This window comes from Pseudorasbora parva, chromosome 25 (assembly GCF_024679245.1).
Source record: "Pseudorasbora parva isolate DD20220531a chromosome 25, ASM2467924v1, whole genome shotgun sequence".
In the NCBI taxonomy this organism is placed as follows: domain Eukaryota; kingdom Metazoa; phylum Chordata; class Actinopteri; order Cypriniformes; family Gobionidae; genus Pseudorasbora; species Pseudorasbora parva.
This window is the reverse complement of record NC_090196.1, coordinates 24,127,925-24,143,193: the sequence shown is the minus strand read 5'-3', so window position 1 is coordinate 24,143,193 and position 15,269 is coordinate 24,127,925. Positions and strand designations below refer to the sequence as shown.

Sequence of the window (15,269 nt, the reverse complement as noted above, 5' to 3'; positions counted from 1 at the left end):
CTACTTGTGTGACGGCGCAAAAAGGATGCATAACTGCAATGCAGATGATAATTTTTGGTTGATAAATTTCTACCAGTTAATCGTGTGTACTGGTAGATCTCCCTTTTTATAATATTTGCAGAGCACCCGGGAAACTGAGAAACCTGAAAAGATGGAGAAAGGGAAAACAAATATATCCATTAAGGGTTTTTGACAGCTCCAAATCATCAAAGGCCATAAATAAAGTCTCCCTCTAGGCCTTCCCTATGTTAAGCGAGATATTAATCGATTAAAGCAACAAGACATTAATCATCTCTGCCCTGGGCCAGCACTGGACTGGACTGGTTTAGAATCTATTTCCTCTTCGTGTCTGTTGCTTGCGTTAATTACAGCCATGCCAGGACAACTGAGAGTGACGTTTCAATGGCGGTTGCGTGGTTATTGCGGCTTTCAACTCGTAAGTGGCGGCTGCGTATTAATTACAAGGCTCATTAGTGGTTTCCTCACATGGGGGTCAGGCTATAGACTGTGTGCCGGAATACAAAGCAGCCTGCGGCGTACTGTACATCCATAGACTGCCTAATTTTTGCTTTGTAGGATGCTTATTGTGCTTTTATTTTTATCATAAATGCATTTAGGTACAAAATAGTCATGCGTTAAAAACAACCAGCAGAAAACCAACTTTAAATAAGATTATGGTAAAATGTTCATTGGATCACATCCCACAATGCTTTGTCAAGTGTGTATCCTTGGCAACAGGACATGTCTCTAAGCACTGAGCACAGCAACGACAATTTAAGAATTAGGAAAATGCCACAGTTTTCAATGCTTGACGTTGAATAAATCACTGTTTATCAAATAAACAACAAAGAATCTTAGGTAGCGCATCTGCACAGCTCACAACTCATTTCAATTTGCAAACTGCAAATGACTCAGAATAATGAGTGCAAAAATATGAACGTCTTCGAGATTAGGAAACTATAGAGGCATTGAGATGTACTATAATTAAAGTCTGGGAGGTGGGTTTTTTTCAGTGTAATGTCTTTAATGTAGGGAATGATAAGGCAGTATAAGGCTGTGTATGTTAATCAGCTACGCTTCTGTGATTCTCATTCGCAGCCAGTTCCTCACAGAGGAGGAAGCTGTCCCACAGGCTCCAGTGATGTGTGGCAAATATCCCTCCCCTCGCTGGCTCGCTCTTTCCTTCCCGCCTCTGCCCTTTAGGAGGTGTAAGCAATATGCCAGTCCTGCTGCGGTCAAACAACACTCTTCTTGTTCCGTGAGATGGAGTTCAGTGTACTACTGGGCCGCTGCTAACGCTCCCCATGCGTGGGCAGGAACTGCTCCCCATGGCCATACTGAGCTGCTCGCCTGGCTAGCTCAGCCCACTTTAGCGTTAGCACACAACATCCTTGCCAGGAAAAGTCAGCCAGGGATGAAGGTAATGAAGGTATGATCACCATAATGGACGTAGATAGAGGGGGGAGAGACAGAAATATGTTTGGAGAGCTTGAAACAGTCAAATACGGCACTAACTGTGTTAGCTGCAATGCTAGCAAATTGCAAGATCCAGCCTAATTAGAAATAGCGGTAACACTTTATTTTAGGGTTCAATTCTCGCTATTAACTAGTGGCTTATTAGCATGCATATTACTAAGATATTGGCTGTATATTAGTACTTATAAAGCACATAATGCCTTCATTAATATCATATATACCTTAATTCTAACCAATACCTAAACTTAAACGCTACAAAAACTACCTAACTACCTAAAGCAGTGATGTCACCAAAACGGAGGCTTCTTCTGTATTGGGCCAATGCGCCGGCAACCAATCAGTGAATGGCTTTCAGGAGTTTATTGAGGGAAAAGTCATAGTTGATGGTGAATATGTGTTCTTTATACTAAAGTGTATCCGAAATTGCTTGTAAAAACACATTAATGTCTTTAAATGAAGTCACAAGCTAAAGATGGTCAAATGAAAGATTTCTTTCTTTGTGTTTTTAGTTAGCGTTTGATTAGAAAGCTAAGAGCTTAGTCTATTAGCTTAGCATATCGCTAACTGCTTAAGACTGGCTAACTAGCTCTTTCGATTAGCTAGGACAAGATATCACACATGCAGGCTACGAGTACGTCCAGGCATTGAGAGGAATAGGATCTTATGGCAGAGTAAAATACAAATACCATACTAGCATACTTTTCTTAATAGCTTTTTCTGCCATTTTGGAGAAAAGATAGTAAGAATAGCATAGTTTTAGGTGCTAAAATAGCATACTACTTTTATTATAGAGTGCATTAGTGTCTAGATATAGTAGATACAGAAAAAAAATAATATATTTTACGTTTGAAAAATATGATATCTGTTCATACAGATATTTAAATAGTTGAGAGCTTGAGGCTGAATCCTGTAATTGTTTCAAGGTGATGTGGCGCTAAAGAGTTCTTTGTTGCCATTGTCTGATTGGGGTCGAGTTAAACACGATTATTTAAAAAAATAAGCTGAAATAATGTTAGCTGATGGCGGCTTTGACAAAAGAATATACCATTGATTAACAACCTCATAACTTTTTAAGTATGTCTTTAAGAATTTTAGTTATTATTTAAAATCAGTTGTTCCATGGAGAAAATGAATGTGATGTTTACTTCTGGAAGCCGATTGTTGCACTTTTTTTCCTGCCATATAGTCTATGCTAATATGCTATTCCGAATTTAGCCAGTTTCTAATCTCCACATGCCTTCCTATTTTTCATAAAACCAAAAGACATAGGCTATGTTTGTACACTGCAAAAAAAAAAAAAGTTGGTTTTTGTTGGTTTAACTTAAAAAAGTAAGTAACCTGGTTGCCTTAAAATTTTGAGTTTATCGAAATTAAAAATTTGAGTTGATACAATGAAGGAAATTTGTTTAATAAACAGAAACTCAAAATATTATTGTATCTGAACCACATAAAAAAATTGATAAATCATGAAAATAGCACAATTTGGCATGTTTCACTGCATCATCAGAAATGAAACACACACAATTACCCAACATGCTTACAAAATCTTTTAATAATATTTTAATAAAGGTTGTCGAATCTCAAAAAATTTTCATTGTATTAACTCAAAATTTTAATTTCAATGAACTCAAAATTTTAAGGCAACCAGGTAACTTTTTTTCTATATATTTTTTTTAGTGTATACTAAATTACACTGTACTTCGTTACGCTGCATGTGCATGGCATACAGTTAAAACTGTTAGTTCCCATTTTTAATTCTACATTTAGAAGTCAGATCAAATGAGTTTAAAAGATTGCTGCTATAAGTTCAATTGTCACACTGGAAATGTAAGGTCGAGTTAAGTGCACTGCACTGCGGGATACAGTCTTTTGTATACTGCCATGTATCTATAGAGAACAGTGAGCTGACTAGGCTACAGTATATGTAGTATGTTAGTATGCTAAACCAAACACGGACATATTCAGTGTTTTTGTTTAGTGAAACTATTTGTGCTCGAGTGTTTGGGAAATTGAATCGATTGTATTGATTGAACTTCCATTCATCTGAATAGCTTCTCCCAGATTGCTCCCCCCCCATTTTATCTGAGGTGGAACGAAGAGACTGCAGATGCATGTAAATCAGTCTGCGGGGCTTCGTAGAGATCGGAATGAGAACTGGCAGGGTGGTGACAAAAATGCCAACGCAATCTGAAAGGGCACCGATGAAAGGCAACACAATTAGCAACTGGAGGGGGGAAGAATGGTAGACGAGGAGGATGGGAATCACATCGCGGTAATTAATGCATATTAAAATCAATAGCATGTTTGTTTCAATGAACAGCTGACGACAGATGATGTCATTAAACGAGCGCTCGTCAGAAGTTACAGAGCGTTGAGGAAATAGACATGTGGTTGGAATTTCCAGCAGTTTTCTGTCTCACTTTGCAATGTACCAACCAAATGTGCATTAACAGATGAAAAAAAAGTAACACAGATAGCATAATGCAGAGTGGAGGTTTTCTGTTCTGGGTCTATTAACTTGGATACCCATCATTGGAGTATTCAACCACAACAAGTCCTTCATCCACGTTATAGAACCATCTAGCTCCAGACACGGATGGGTTTGAAGTAAGGTAGCTCGGCTTTTCTCTGCCAGGTCTTGCTGGCAGGAAGCTGAGGTGTTTGGTTCCTACATCATAGCCCTCAGCGCAAATTTACACTGACAAAGAAAACCTGAGCAACTCGAAATCGACCCCAGCTTCTCCTCCTTCTGCAAGTGAGATTATACGGCACAATCATTACATGGATGAGGAAGCCAAGCTGTTGATGAATACTGACTCTGGGCTAACTGACTGCATTCATTCCCAGGAGACCACCTTGTAGAGGTACTTTCTGGAGAATTAACACGTCAGAATGTCACCGGTGTCAGAGAAGATGGGCTGCTGGATGCCATTTCGGTTTATATCTGTTCTGAGATGTGAGGCGTATGTGCCTATTGCGGTTCGGAGTAACTGAGAGAAATCTGCAGATCAGGATTGGGTTTAGACTTTAACAATTTGTGGAAATCAAGGATATGCTTCTTACATAGACAGCTAACTTCTAAAGTTTAGAAGTTTAGAAGTTTATTTAGCATGTAACTAAAGTTTACATGCTAAATAAAATATCACATGCAGAATTCTGTATTGCAGATTTGACTCCAAAAAATTCCAATAGGAATCCAATAGAGCTTAAAGTGATAGTTCACCCAAAAAATGAAGATTACCCCATGATTTACTCACACCCAAGTCACCCTAGGTGTATATGACATTCTTTTTTCAGACAACACAGTTACATTACAAAATGTCCTGCCATTATTTCAAGCATCATAATGGCAGGCAGCCCAAAATCTGAAGCCCCAAAAAGTGTATCCTTCTAGCCTAGAAATCTAGACGCACCCTAGCAGCAGCAAATCTAATCTGCCCGTGAGTGTCGTCTAGCAACTCTCAATACCCTTCTGAGCTGTAATCGCCAAACTCTTGCCGGGCCAATCACATCGTGTATAGAGTCGGTGGGCGGGGTCATAATGACGATGGCCGAGTTGCGTTTGCGTGCTTCTAGTAAACACAGAAACTGGCGAACGGCGGCAGTCTTTCGAATCAGCTTTGACCGCGACTCTGGAAGACTTGGAGTTAAGCTTTTCTCTGAGAAAAGAACAAAGAACGGCACTGAAGTCATTCTTAAAAAAGGAAGAAGTGTTCGGAGTTTTGCAGACCGGATACGGCGAATGTTTAATCTATCAACAAGCTCTGTTTCACCTTTGTTGCTCTGGTTGGTTGTAGCGCTAACCTATCGCGTGCAGAGGGAGTTTGAAAGACAACCGTTTATCCCGCCCCTACCTCTAAAGGGGGGTCGGCTGCGCCCCTGCCTTCATCTTCAGGCAGGGATATGCTGATCCGCTACCCTCGGATTACAAACTATGGATGGGGCCTATGCCAAAACTTTATTATGCTTGCTGGGCTGTTAATAAATGTATGCTTCATTCATCATTCTATCTCCGAGTCTTTCTGGTAGAAATATCTTTATATTTATATTTAACACTCTAAAAAATATGTTGGATTTACTTAATTTTTTTTGTCAATAGGTTCCACGTAACTGGGTTATGTTGAATTTAATTAACATTGTTTATTTCAGTAAACATATTATATATTAAACATATTAAAACATATTATAAACATATTAAACATAACATATTATTATTATATATATATTTTTTACCTAAGGTTAATTCAATGCCATTTAGTTGAATCAGGTTAACATTCTTAATTTTGTCCAAAACTATTAAGTTCAGTTATTTAAAATGAATATCAAACATTAACCATAACAAGTAGTCCAGTTTAATTACAAATGTACAAATGTTATCTAACAAAGAAAATATTTGACAAAATCTTATTGGCTAGCCAGAAGATGGTTTTGTTACATCCATGGCATACCCAAAGTAGCTGTTTTTTTTTTTATTAATAAAACAGATTTAATTGTCGTTAGCAGGTCCTCAGCCCAAGCACATGCTCTACACATCACCATGGTAACCTCCAAAAACACTAACATAAAAGAAACTTTTAAATACCAACATTTAACATTAAAAAATATTTCCATTTTCTCATCTTGTTAAACATGCATAAAATAAAATAGCACTTTATTTAAACATTTACTCTCCGAATTCAGCCCCTTTGCAAAGCATGATGGGAAGTGAAAGTCCAGTTTGATTGGGTTACTTGATTGAAACATGTTATTTAAAAATAAAAAACAAAGTTACGTCAAAGAGTTGTTATACCAGAAACCTGATATAATGGCGTTAAATCAAGATGATTTGCTTAAATAAAGTGAACAGCAGCATATAATCATTTTTTGAGTGCATGTTTTTGAGTGCAAGTAAAATATCTAGCTTCCGCCAGACCGCCTTCCCTGTTCAACTTACGGTAAAAGCATAACTGTCTCAAAGATGATGTCGAGCGTAGTGCAAAAAAGCCCACGAAACGATGACGTTGAATGTAGCGTAAGCATTTTGAACCGCGAGAGGCGCTACACTTTCTTTGTAAGTTGAATGCGGAAGGCGGTTTGACGTAAGCTAGATAATTGACTTTATAACGTGTTAAATATGGATATTTTTTTTTACAAACAACCATCGATTCCCTTTAGAAGGCCTTTATTAACACCCAAGAGCCATGTGGATTACTTTTATAATAGATGGATGCACTTTTTAGGGCTTTAAAGATAAACCTAAAACACAATCTTACACAAACAGTGAATGAAATAGTCTATTTTATTTGCTGATTAATAGTCTTCTGTATTGATTGAAATGTATAGATTTATATCACTAAATAGACTTCATGCTGCTCATCTTTATGCATCAATGCCAAATGCCTCGCAGACTCACAGACATTTAGGTTTGCCTTTTCAAAACAGTCACTTCCTGTTTGTTAGGAACAGTAAATTGATCGCTGATCGCTTTTGTGCTGCAGAGTGCAATCAGCCATTTCACAGTGCCATTAAAATAAAGTAAGCCACAGAATACATTAAGTGAGATGAGATGCAATGGTCTATTTGACATTTACTGTTAAAGTAACATATTTCCTCCATTGCAATTAGGACTGATGCTCTGGGAAAAGCAACCACCCGTGTCTATTGAAGGATCTGTGTTTAGAAATATGTTACTTTTCAGGCACATTTCTGTAAACAGCCGCTTTTTGGTCATCAGGCTTATTTTTTTCTTCCAGTGTATTCAAAATATTTTCTTGCTTCCGGTCCCTTTTACATTGTCCACCTTGGGGTAGGCAAGGATAGACAACGTTTTAAGCATGCAAAAAACTGGAAAAAAAATATTATAAAAGAAAAAAATAATACACATACATGTATTGTATATATAGAGAATATGAGAATTTTACCTATGCAGTGATGTTAGCCAATCATAACAGTTTAGTGACAAGTCTTAAAGGAGCAGCTCCCTTAAAATGGATAATTACACATTTGCCTTTTGGTGCAAACACTTAATTATCATTATTAAGTATTAAGTAAACCTCAAAGAACATATTCAAATAAAGAAATTCCATGTCATGACTCCTTTAAAAACACTTAAAAAACCAAACTTGATATTTGATGTGGCTTGTTTGTAATACATCGTATGGCAATTATCTCCTCAGTTCAAAAGTTCACCAGAAGCCACTGACAGCAGCAGTACATATGCTGATTGAGCCGTTTGCTTTTTCAGTTTGGCTCCTGAATCATTCCTTGACTTTTGACAGTGAGTAAAATTCTCATTTCACTTCAGTGCCCTAAAAATGAGAGTCACATTCAAAGCAGCGAGATGAACAATCATGTTCAAATCAACTTAATCTAGTAGAGCGATAGAGGAGCTCTGTAAATTCTGCGTCACCTCATTCATCCTCTTGTTGAGCTCTAAGTGAAGACATAGATTTTAATTCATTTAGGGCCCTCAGCTTGCAAATTGAGCCCTCTGTTATCTAGGCCAAATCTACTGAGAGGCCCATGTCTGTGTCAAGATTTTGATTGAGGATCTTCTGTAGAAGCGCAAATGGGCCTGGAGCACATAATTGAGCCAACTAGCTTGAATGAGTCAGAATTGTCTGAATTCACATTTTTAGGTATATTTCAGTTATAGGAATAGTAAGGAATATTACTCAAAAATAAGCATTAGTTACATTTCTATAATCATTTACTGACTCTTGTGTGCTTCCAAACCTCTCTGATTTTAGATAGGTTGCAAAGTGCCCAAGCTGTATTTTCCCTACGCTATTTTTCCTTCTCTGTATGGTGCCCATTCACTTTCATAACACAGCAGCTTGTACATGCTTCTAAATATCTCCTTTAGTGTGTCATGCAAGAATCACTAAAAGTCACATGAATTTGGATTGACAGGTGAGTAAATGATCACAGAATAATTTTTTTTTTGGAACTGTATACCTTTAAAATACCTTTGTTGGACAAAATTATTAGAACACTTGGCATCTGGGAGTCGTGTTATTGGGACTGTATTCATTTTCCAAGAGGACAATGACCCGGAACCTTCTTCTAACTATTGGCGGAACTACCTGTGACTGAAGGAATCAGCTGGAATATTGAAAATGATGGACTGGCCCCCTCAAAGTCCGGACCTCAACCCCATCAAGCACATTTGGGGCTCAATATTCAAGCACAATATTTTCAGATTGAGCAGGTGTTCTAATAATTTTGGCCACCACTGTATAGTCCTTTAATTTAAATGTTATATACTTGTGAATCCACACATTATGAATGTAAATCTACAGAATTATTCTTGCAAAACACGGATATGATAATTTTTGCTTTTAAAATCTCAAATGTATATATACAGTAACTTAGTATTCAGAGCTCTGTGTATGATTTAGATGTTAGATGTTTAATATGTTTGTATTTATGTTAGTATTTTTAATACCTTGAAAATAATTTGAATTAACAACTATAGTGATTTTTTTAACCTAGTCCTTAATTAACATTTCTTATGACTAATCTAATGATTATAAATAAACAACTTGATTAAAGTCTTTCAAAACACTAAAGCAGCTGGATATCAATATTACAACTCCTCAAAAGTCATTAAAAATGAGTAATTATGCATTCAGTTATGGATCCATCATCGGCCACAATTGACAAGGGGTTAATTCGTGTTTTGTGGATATTTGATGACTAATCAATGAGATAAATACAGGTTCAGACTGTCTGAGCTGTATAATTTAATATCTTATAAAAGTTTTTACCACCGACATGAAAACAAAAGCACTCTTACCCGATAGTAGTCAGTGCTGTAGATGTCTCTTGACATTCCGAAGTCTCCGATCTTCACGAGCAGCCCGTTGCCCACCAGGCAGTTGCGTGTCGCCAGGTCACGGTGCACAAAGTGCTGAGACGCCAGGTAGACCATCCCTGATGCGATCTGAGTGGCTATGTGCAGCATCTGAGACAAACCCAGTTCCCCATTGGTCTGCAGTGGCTGTCCATCAACCAGGATCATTGCATCTGGACCATGAGCTCTGTAAGTATAAAATAGCCGGAATGACCCAAATGATTTCAGTTCTATCATTTCGTTCCCAAAAAGTATTTGGATGACACACTTAGGGCCCTATCATACACCCTGCGAAATGGGGCGCTAGGCGCGATGCAAGTGTTTTTTGTTAATTTCAGCCTGAGGCAGTTATTATTTTCACCTTATGTGCCACATTGCATAGCAAATATAATTGCACACTTTTGTGCGCCCACGGACGTGCAGGTCTGAAAACGAGGTGTGTTTAGGCGCATGGATGGTGTGTTGATATTTTGAGGCAGCTAAAACAGACTGCACCATTGACCAGCTGAAACCTGGTCTAAATTCAATGGCACAATATTTTTTTATTATTTAAAGAGTGCATTAGTAATATGCTCCTATGGGTGGTAGGGCTGTGTATTGCCAAGAATATGGCGATATGATACGTATCACAATTCAGGGGTTAGGATACGATATATTACGATATTGTAAGAAAAAAATAATATATATATATATATATATATATATATATATATATATATATATATATATATATATATATATATATATATAAATATATATATATATATTTTTTTTTATTTTTTATTTTTTTTAGAAAGATTAATTTAAAAGAATAAAGAACACAACCATATGCATAAAACATTTACGTGTTTTAATGTGTTTATTGCACGCTGCCCCAAAACACACCCATGACTCATTAAAAGACTAGAGGCAACATTTCCCGTCGTTAAATTAGCAAAAGTGGATTCGGAAAAGTGTCCAACCCTGGTCCCGGAGGGCTACCATCCTGCAGATTTCAGTTCAAACTCTGCTCCAACACACCTGTCTGTAATGGTCAAGCAGCCCTGAACACCATGATTTGCTGGTTCAGGTGTGTTTGATTGGGGTTGAAGCTAAAATCTGCAGGGTGGTAGTCCTTCAAGAACAGGGTTAGACACCCCTTCTTCAGACCATGTGCTTAGATCGTTAAAATAGGGCCCTTGAAGTGATAGTTCACCCAAAAATGAAAATTCTGTCATCATCTATAGTACTCCCCCTCAAGTTGTTCCAAACCTGTATGCACTTCTTTCTTCTGCTGAACATTAAAGAAGATATTTTGAAGAATGTCAGTAATCAAACAGGTGATGTCTAAACACCCACTGACTTCCATCGTGTTTTCCCCCCCTTCGTTTTATGGATGTCAATGGGGCTCTTTAACTGTTAACCCATATTATGGTAACCCATATTTCGAGGTTCAGCAGAAGAAAGAAATCCATACAAGTTTGGAACAACTTGAGGGCAAGCAATATCTTCACGTATATGATTTTTTGACATGCATTAGATAAGAATTAAAGCTATATTCATGAATGCAGAAGAAAACAAATCAATCCAAAATTAAAATAAGCTAATGCGGCTATTCATGTCAATGCAAATTACCAATAGATTACTTTCCTCTTCAAAGGAAACAAGTACTGTATGATGCAATTTGCATCCCTGTCAGTTTTCTCTGCCCTTCCATGAATCTATCACCTTAAAGTGTCATTACGTATGAAGCCGTTTTGACAAAGCCTGCTATCCTCCATAATCCTGCTAGCTGGAAAGAGAAAGCAATTTCTGCTCTTTCGACAGAGCCCTGTCAGAACCCATGTACTCCTTTGTATCCACCTCCTATTGCTTGTTCAGTACCTTTGTGAATGGTTGTAACCTATCAATCACAGTCGGATGGACCGAGCTGACATCGCAAAGCTGAATTTTACATCACAACGACAAGAAAACGACACGCAACTCAATTTGTTACAACATTCTAATGGTTAGAGATGGTTGGTTGGAGTTGAATGAATGGTTGAAGTTCCCAACCATTTTGACATCTGAACTCTAATTTGAACTAATAGCTAAAATATAAAAAATGATTCGCTACTCAATAAAAATATTGAAATTTGAAACCTTTTTGTGAGTAATTCTGTCGGCAATATATAGCCTATATGTCATTAGATTTACAGTACATCATTATTTAAAATGAATTTGATCAAAAATATGAATTGTTTTATTTCTGCACATGTACAGTGCGTCCGGAAAGTATCCACAGCACCATGAACTGCCACAAAATTCCCTTTATAAAGCACAGTCAGCGAAATATTGTGCATACATGCATCTTCACCCCATCTCCTTCCCGAAACACCCCGAAAGCGTATCAGTGCTTAACTTCATTAATGAGAGTGGCATATTTAACCTAAATGTGTATATCAGATGTAAAACATAATTTAAATCCTTGTTCACTTCATTACTTCGCTCACTCCAGTAAAAGAGTGTGCATGCACGGTCTAGAGTGTCCGTATAGTGCACACATATTTACCCCTAGTTTATTTTATGTTATAAATCGCGATTTAAGTGTGGAAAAATGCCACGTTGCTCCATCAGGCCCCAGGTACAAATATATACACTTCGGATGCTTTCTCACCGCTGTTATTTTTGCTCTCTCGCTCATATCTGAGGTAAATCATTAACACCATCCCCACATTCAGTACATCTGTTTTATTGAACTAAATACATTACAATCAGCTAAAACGAATACGGAGGTTAATTTTCTGAACAAGAGCGCTCCTGAGTCTGTGTTTCTCACATCGTTCACGGGATCGCGGCACAGTTTGGCACATACGCACAAAATACCGGCAGTTCAATAGGGAACACAAATCTCATAAAGGGGCCACACTATATTCCAGCTTTTAAAATGGCCACACTATATTCCTACTCGTGGACTATGGACCTCCTCCAGGTATGGTGTGTTTTTCATACGAATTTGGCCAAAGGCTAAAGACTACAGCCAGCAGAGGGAGCTCTCTCCTCATGCTTTCAACCCGCACATGGGGGATGGAGATCGCACTCACAGCACTCAGCTCAGCTGCAGGCATTCATTTAAACGGATGCTAAGCAATGTAAGTGTTTTAACTTCTCAAATTAATTTCTATGAAAGTTAAGCTTCCAAAGGCATGAGCTGAAAACGCGCCAGACTAAACACGCTTTGTGAATGTATGCCGCGAGTGTGGTCGCGATTTCCTCAGCTCTCATCATGAGAGCTCATCAGCTCATTTATGACGTTAAATGTAATCTGACTCCTAATCTGAGTTAGTGCTGTGAGACTCACGTGGCGACTCGATCGTTATATTGAACAGACACGTTCAGTATTTAATTGTAGTGTGTGTTATCTAACTCAGTCACAGTAATCCAGTAGTGGTGGCTTTGGGAATGGCCTCACAGGGCAGCGAAGCATTCTGGGATTTGTAGTCTTTCATCCCCATGAGACAAAAATACATTTTCTGTCTTTTCTCAGTCTAGAAGGCAACAAATTCAAAAATTTCTACAACATTAATGACCCAGTTTAAATACAGATTCATCTTTCCAGCGCTGAAGTACCCCTTTAAATTGCGAGAAATGAATGCTTATCCTGAATTTTTAAGCTTAGGCTTAAGAGGAATGCACAAGTTCTTTGAAAAACATCTGTGACCTTTGATACATGTCTAGTCTTCATGCTCTGTTGAGTATGGTTTCACTAATGATAAACGTACATTTGCATAAAGCATGCATATCTGTCCCTACCCATGTTGATTAGAGTCTTAAAAACTTGAAACATTAATTTAAGATACATTTACAACTGATAAAAATGTGTGATTAAGTTGCGATGAATCGCGAGTTAACTCATGACAATCATGCTATTAATAACGATTAAATATTTTGCCAGCCCTAATTATTATTAGTAATATGCATTGCTAAGGACTTAATTTGGACAACTTTAAAGCCGATCTTTGCACCCTCAGATTCCAGACATTTAAATAGATCGTCTTATCCTAACAAACCATATGTCAATGGAAAGCTTTTTTTATTCAGCTTTCAGATGATGTATAAATCTCAATTTCAAAACATTGACATGTATGACTGGTTTCATGGTCCAGGGTAACATATCACAGTCAAGTGTTATATTTAGTTTTTATTTAAAACATTTCATTAAAAAAAAAAAAAATGTTTTAAAATAAATTCAGCATTTCTGTCACAATCCTGGCCCACTACAACTCCAGAGGATGTGTGTATCGTAAGACTCTGAAATTCATCACATTGGAATTCAGTGGGTGTATAATTATGTTCCACTTGGTCTGTGACCTCAATCATTAATAACTAATTCCCTTTGTATTTGAGATAATTTTACAAGCAAAGCACAATGATTACTGCATTATGACAATGCGTGCGTAGTGTGTTGAACCCATCCACACACCTGAGGAATTTGTTGAGGTCTCCGTGTTTCATGTACTCGAAGACCATGATAAGTGGGTCACCGTCCACACAGACGCCGTAGAACTTCACTATGTGGTCATGCTGAAGGTTGGTCAGCAGCTCAGCCTCCCGCTGGAAATCTTTCCTCGCCGCAAGGGTGGGGTCCTTCAGGGTCTGCAGAGAAACAGAAGACCGACCGTTTATTGTCTAATAACCACAACATTTAATACTCAGCCAGATACTTGAGCACTGTGGGCATTAAATTTCATATTTCATAGACAAATCATAAATATTAGAGTATATCCAGGAATTAAGTGTGCCTTTGTTGTTGTTTTTTAATATTTAAAAAAAAATGTATGTTGATTGCAAACTCATCTGCATAGTTTGGACTTGGAGGAGCCTAATGAGAAATGAGTTTGAGATCACTGGAGACTTTAGTATCTTGACTAATCTAGACATTTTTGGGGATTTATTCTGAAACATCAGAGATTTTTAGACAAATAGACATACTTTTTTTGAAATGAATTTTGTAATTACAATTTTAATATCAAATCGTTAATATCGCAGGATATATTGCACATTTACAGGAATAAAATGTGCATTCAAGATTTTTTTTTTTGTTCATACTCACGGTACAAGTAAATTAATTAAGGGAGCTTAAATGAGTTAGTCAGTAATAAATAATTCAAGTGAACAATTAATCAGGTTAACGAGAATAACCTCTCCAACTAATCTGTATCTAAACAGATCTGTCTCTAATGGTTTATGCATTTACAATCTTATCCAATATGCCACAAACCACCTATTTTTGACAGTATATTTACATGCATAATCAAAATGTTGATGGGTTGACACAATTATTATATCGTAGATGTCGAAAGTGCTTAAAATCATTCAAAACCGTTAATATATTTTTCAGAATTTTAAACCTAGGGATGCCAAGGAAGATTCACAAATGACCAGCATGACGTCCTTGATTTGCTCCTGCCTCTCTTTGTCCTTTCTGGCAGATTAAATAATTGCCTGTACACATCCGTCTTTTTGTCATCTTATATCCTGTCATTCACCGAAAAAAAAACCCTCCTTTGTGGCCTTGGCCGTGATATGTCAATCGGTTTCCCAGACGCTCTTGCAGCCAGATGCAGCATCACTTTGTGTTTGTGAGGAATCGCTCCTTCAATTATGTTATAATTGCGTTTCGCCCTCAGAGCTCGCAGTTTAATTTTAATTAGAGCTACCGTGGGTTAATCCATATCAGGAATTGCAGAGAGGTTCATGCGTTCAAGATGGATGAGGGAACCAATTCGCAGATGGCGAGGTATCTATCCCTATCCATAATGCTTTATTACCCCTGTGTTGCAGAATTGGCCACCTGCACAGGCTGGAGAGAGCAGAGGGGACGAATCCAGCACCACCTGGGGGGCTGTCACTCGTAATAAGGGTCTGGAGGTCTTGGGCATCAGGTGGAGATGAGGGAGAGCAAAGGTATGAGAGAGATGCTGGCAGCTCTTTGGCCAAA

At 37.7% G+C, this 15,269-nt stretch overlaps 1 protein-coding gene across 3 annotated transcripts in view; it reads right to left on the bottom strand.

The window, feature by feature from the left end:
- Positions 1-15,269, bottom strand: part of ntrk3a (neurotrophic tyrosine kinase, receptor, type 3a) — a 338,706-nt gene that overhangs the window by 14,089 nt on the left and 309,348 nt on the right. For all 3 annotated transcript variants that reach the window (XM_067435678.1, XM_067435676.1, XM_067435677.1), the window contains exons 14-15: positions 13,752-13,924; positions 9,254-9,497 (exon numbers count right to left, since the gene is read on the bottom strand). In XM_067435678.1, the coding sequence (XP_067291779.1) occupies positions 9,254-9,497; positions 13,752-13,924 (417 nt within the window). The remainder of the gene's footprint in view (positions 1-9,253; positions 9,498-13,751; positions 13,925-15,269) is intronic.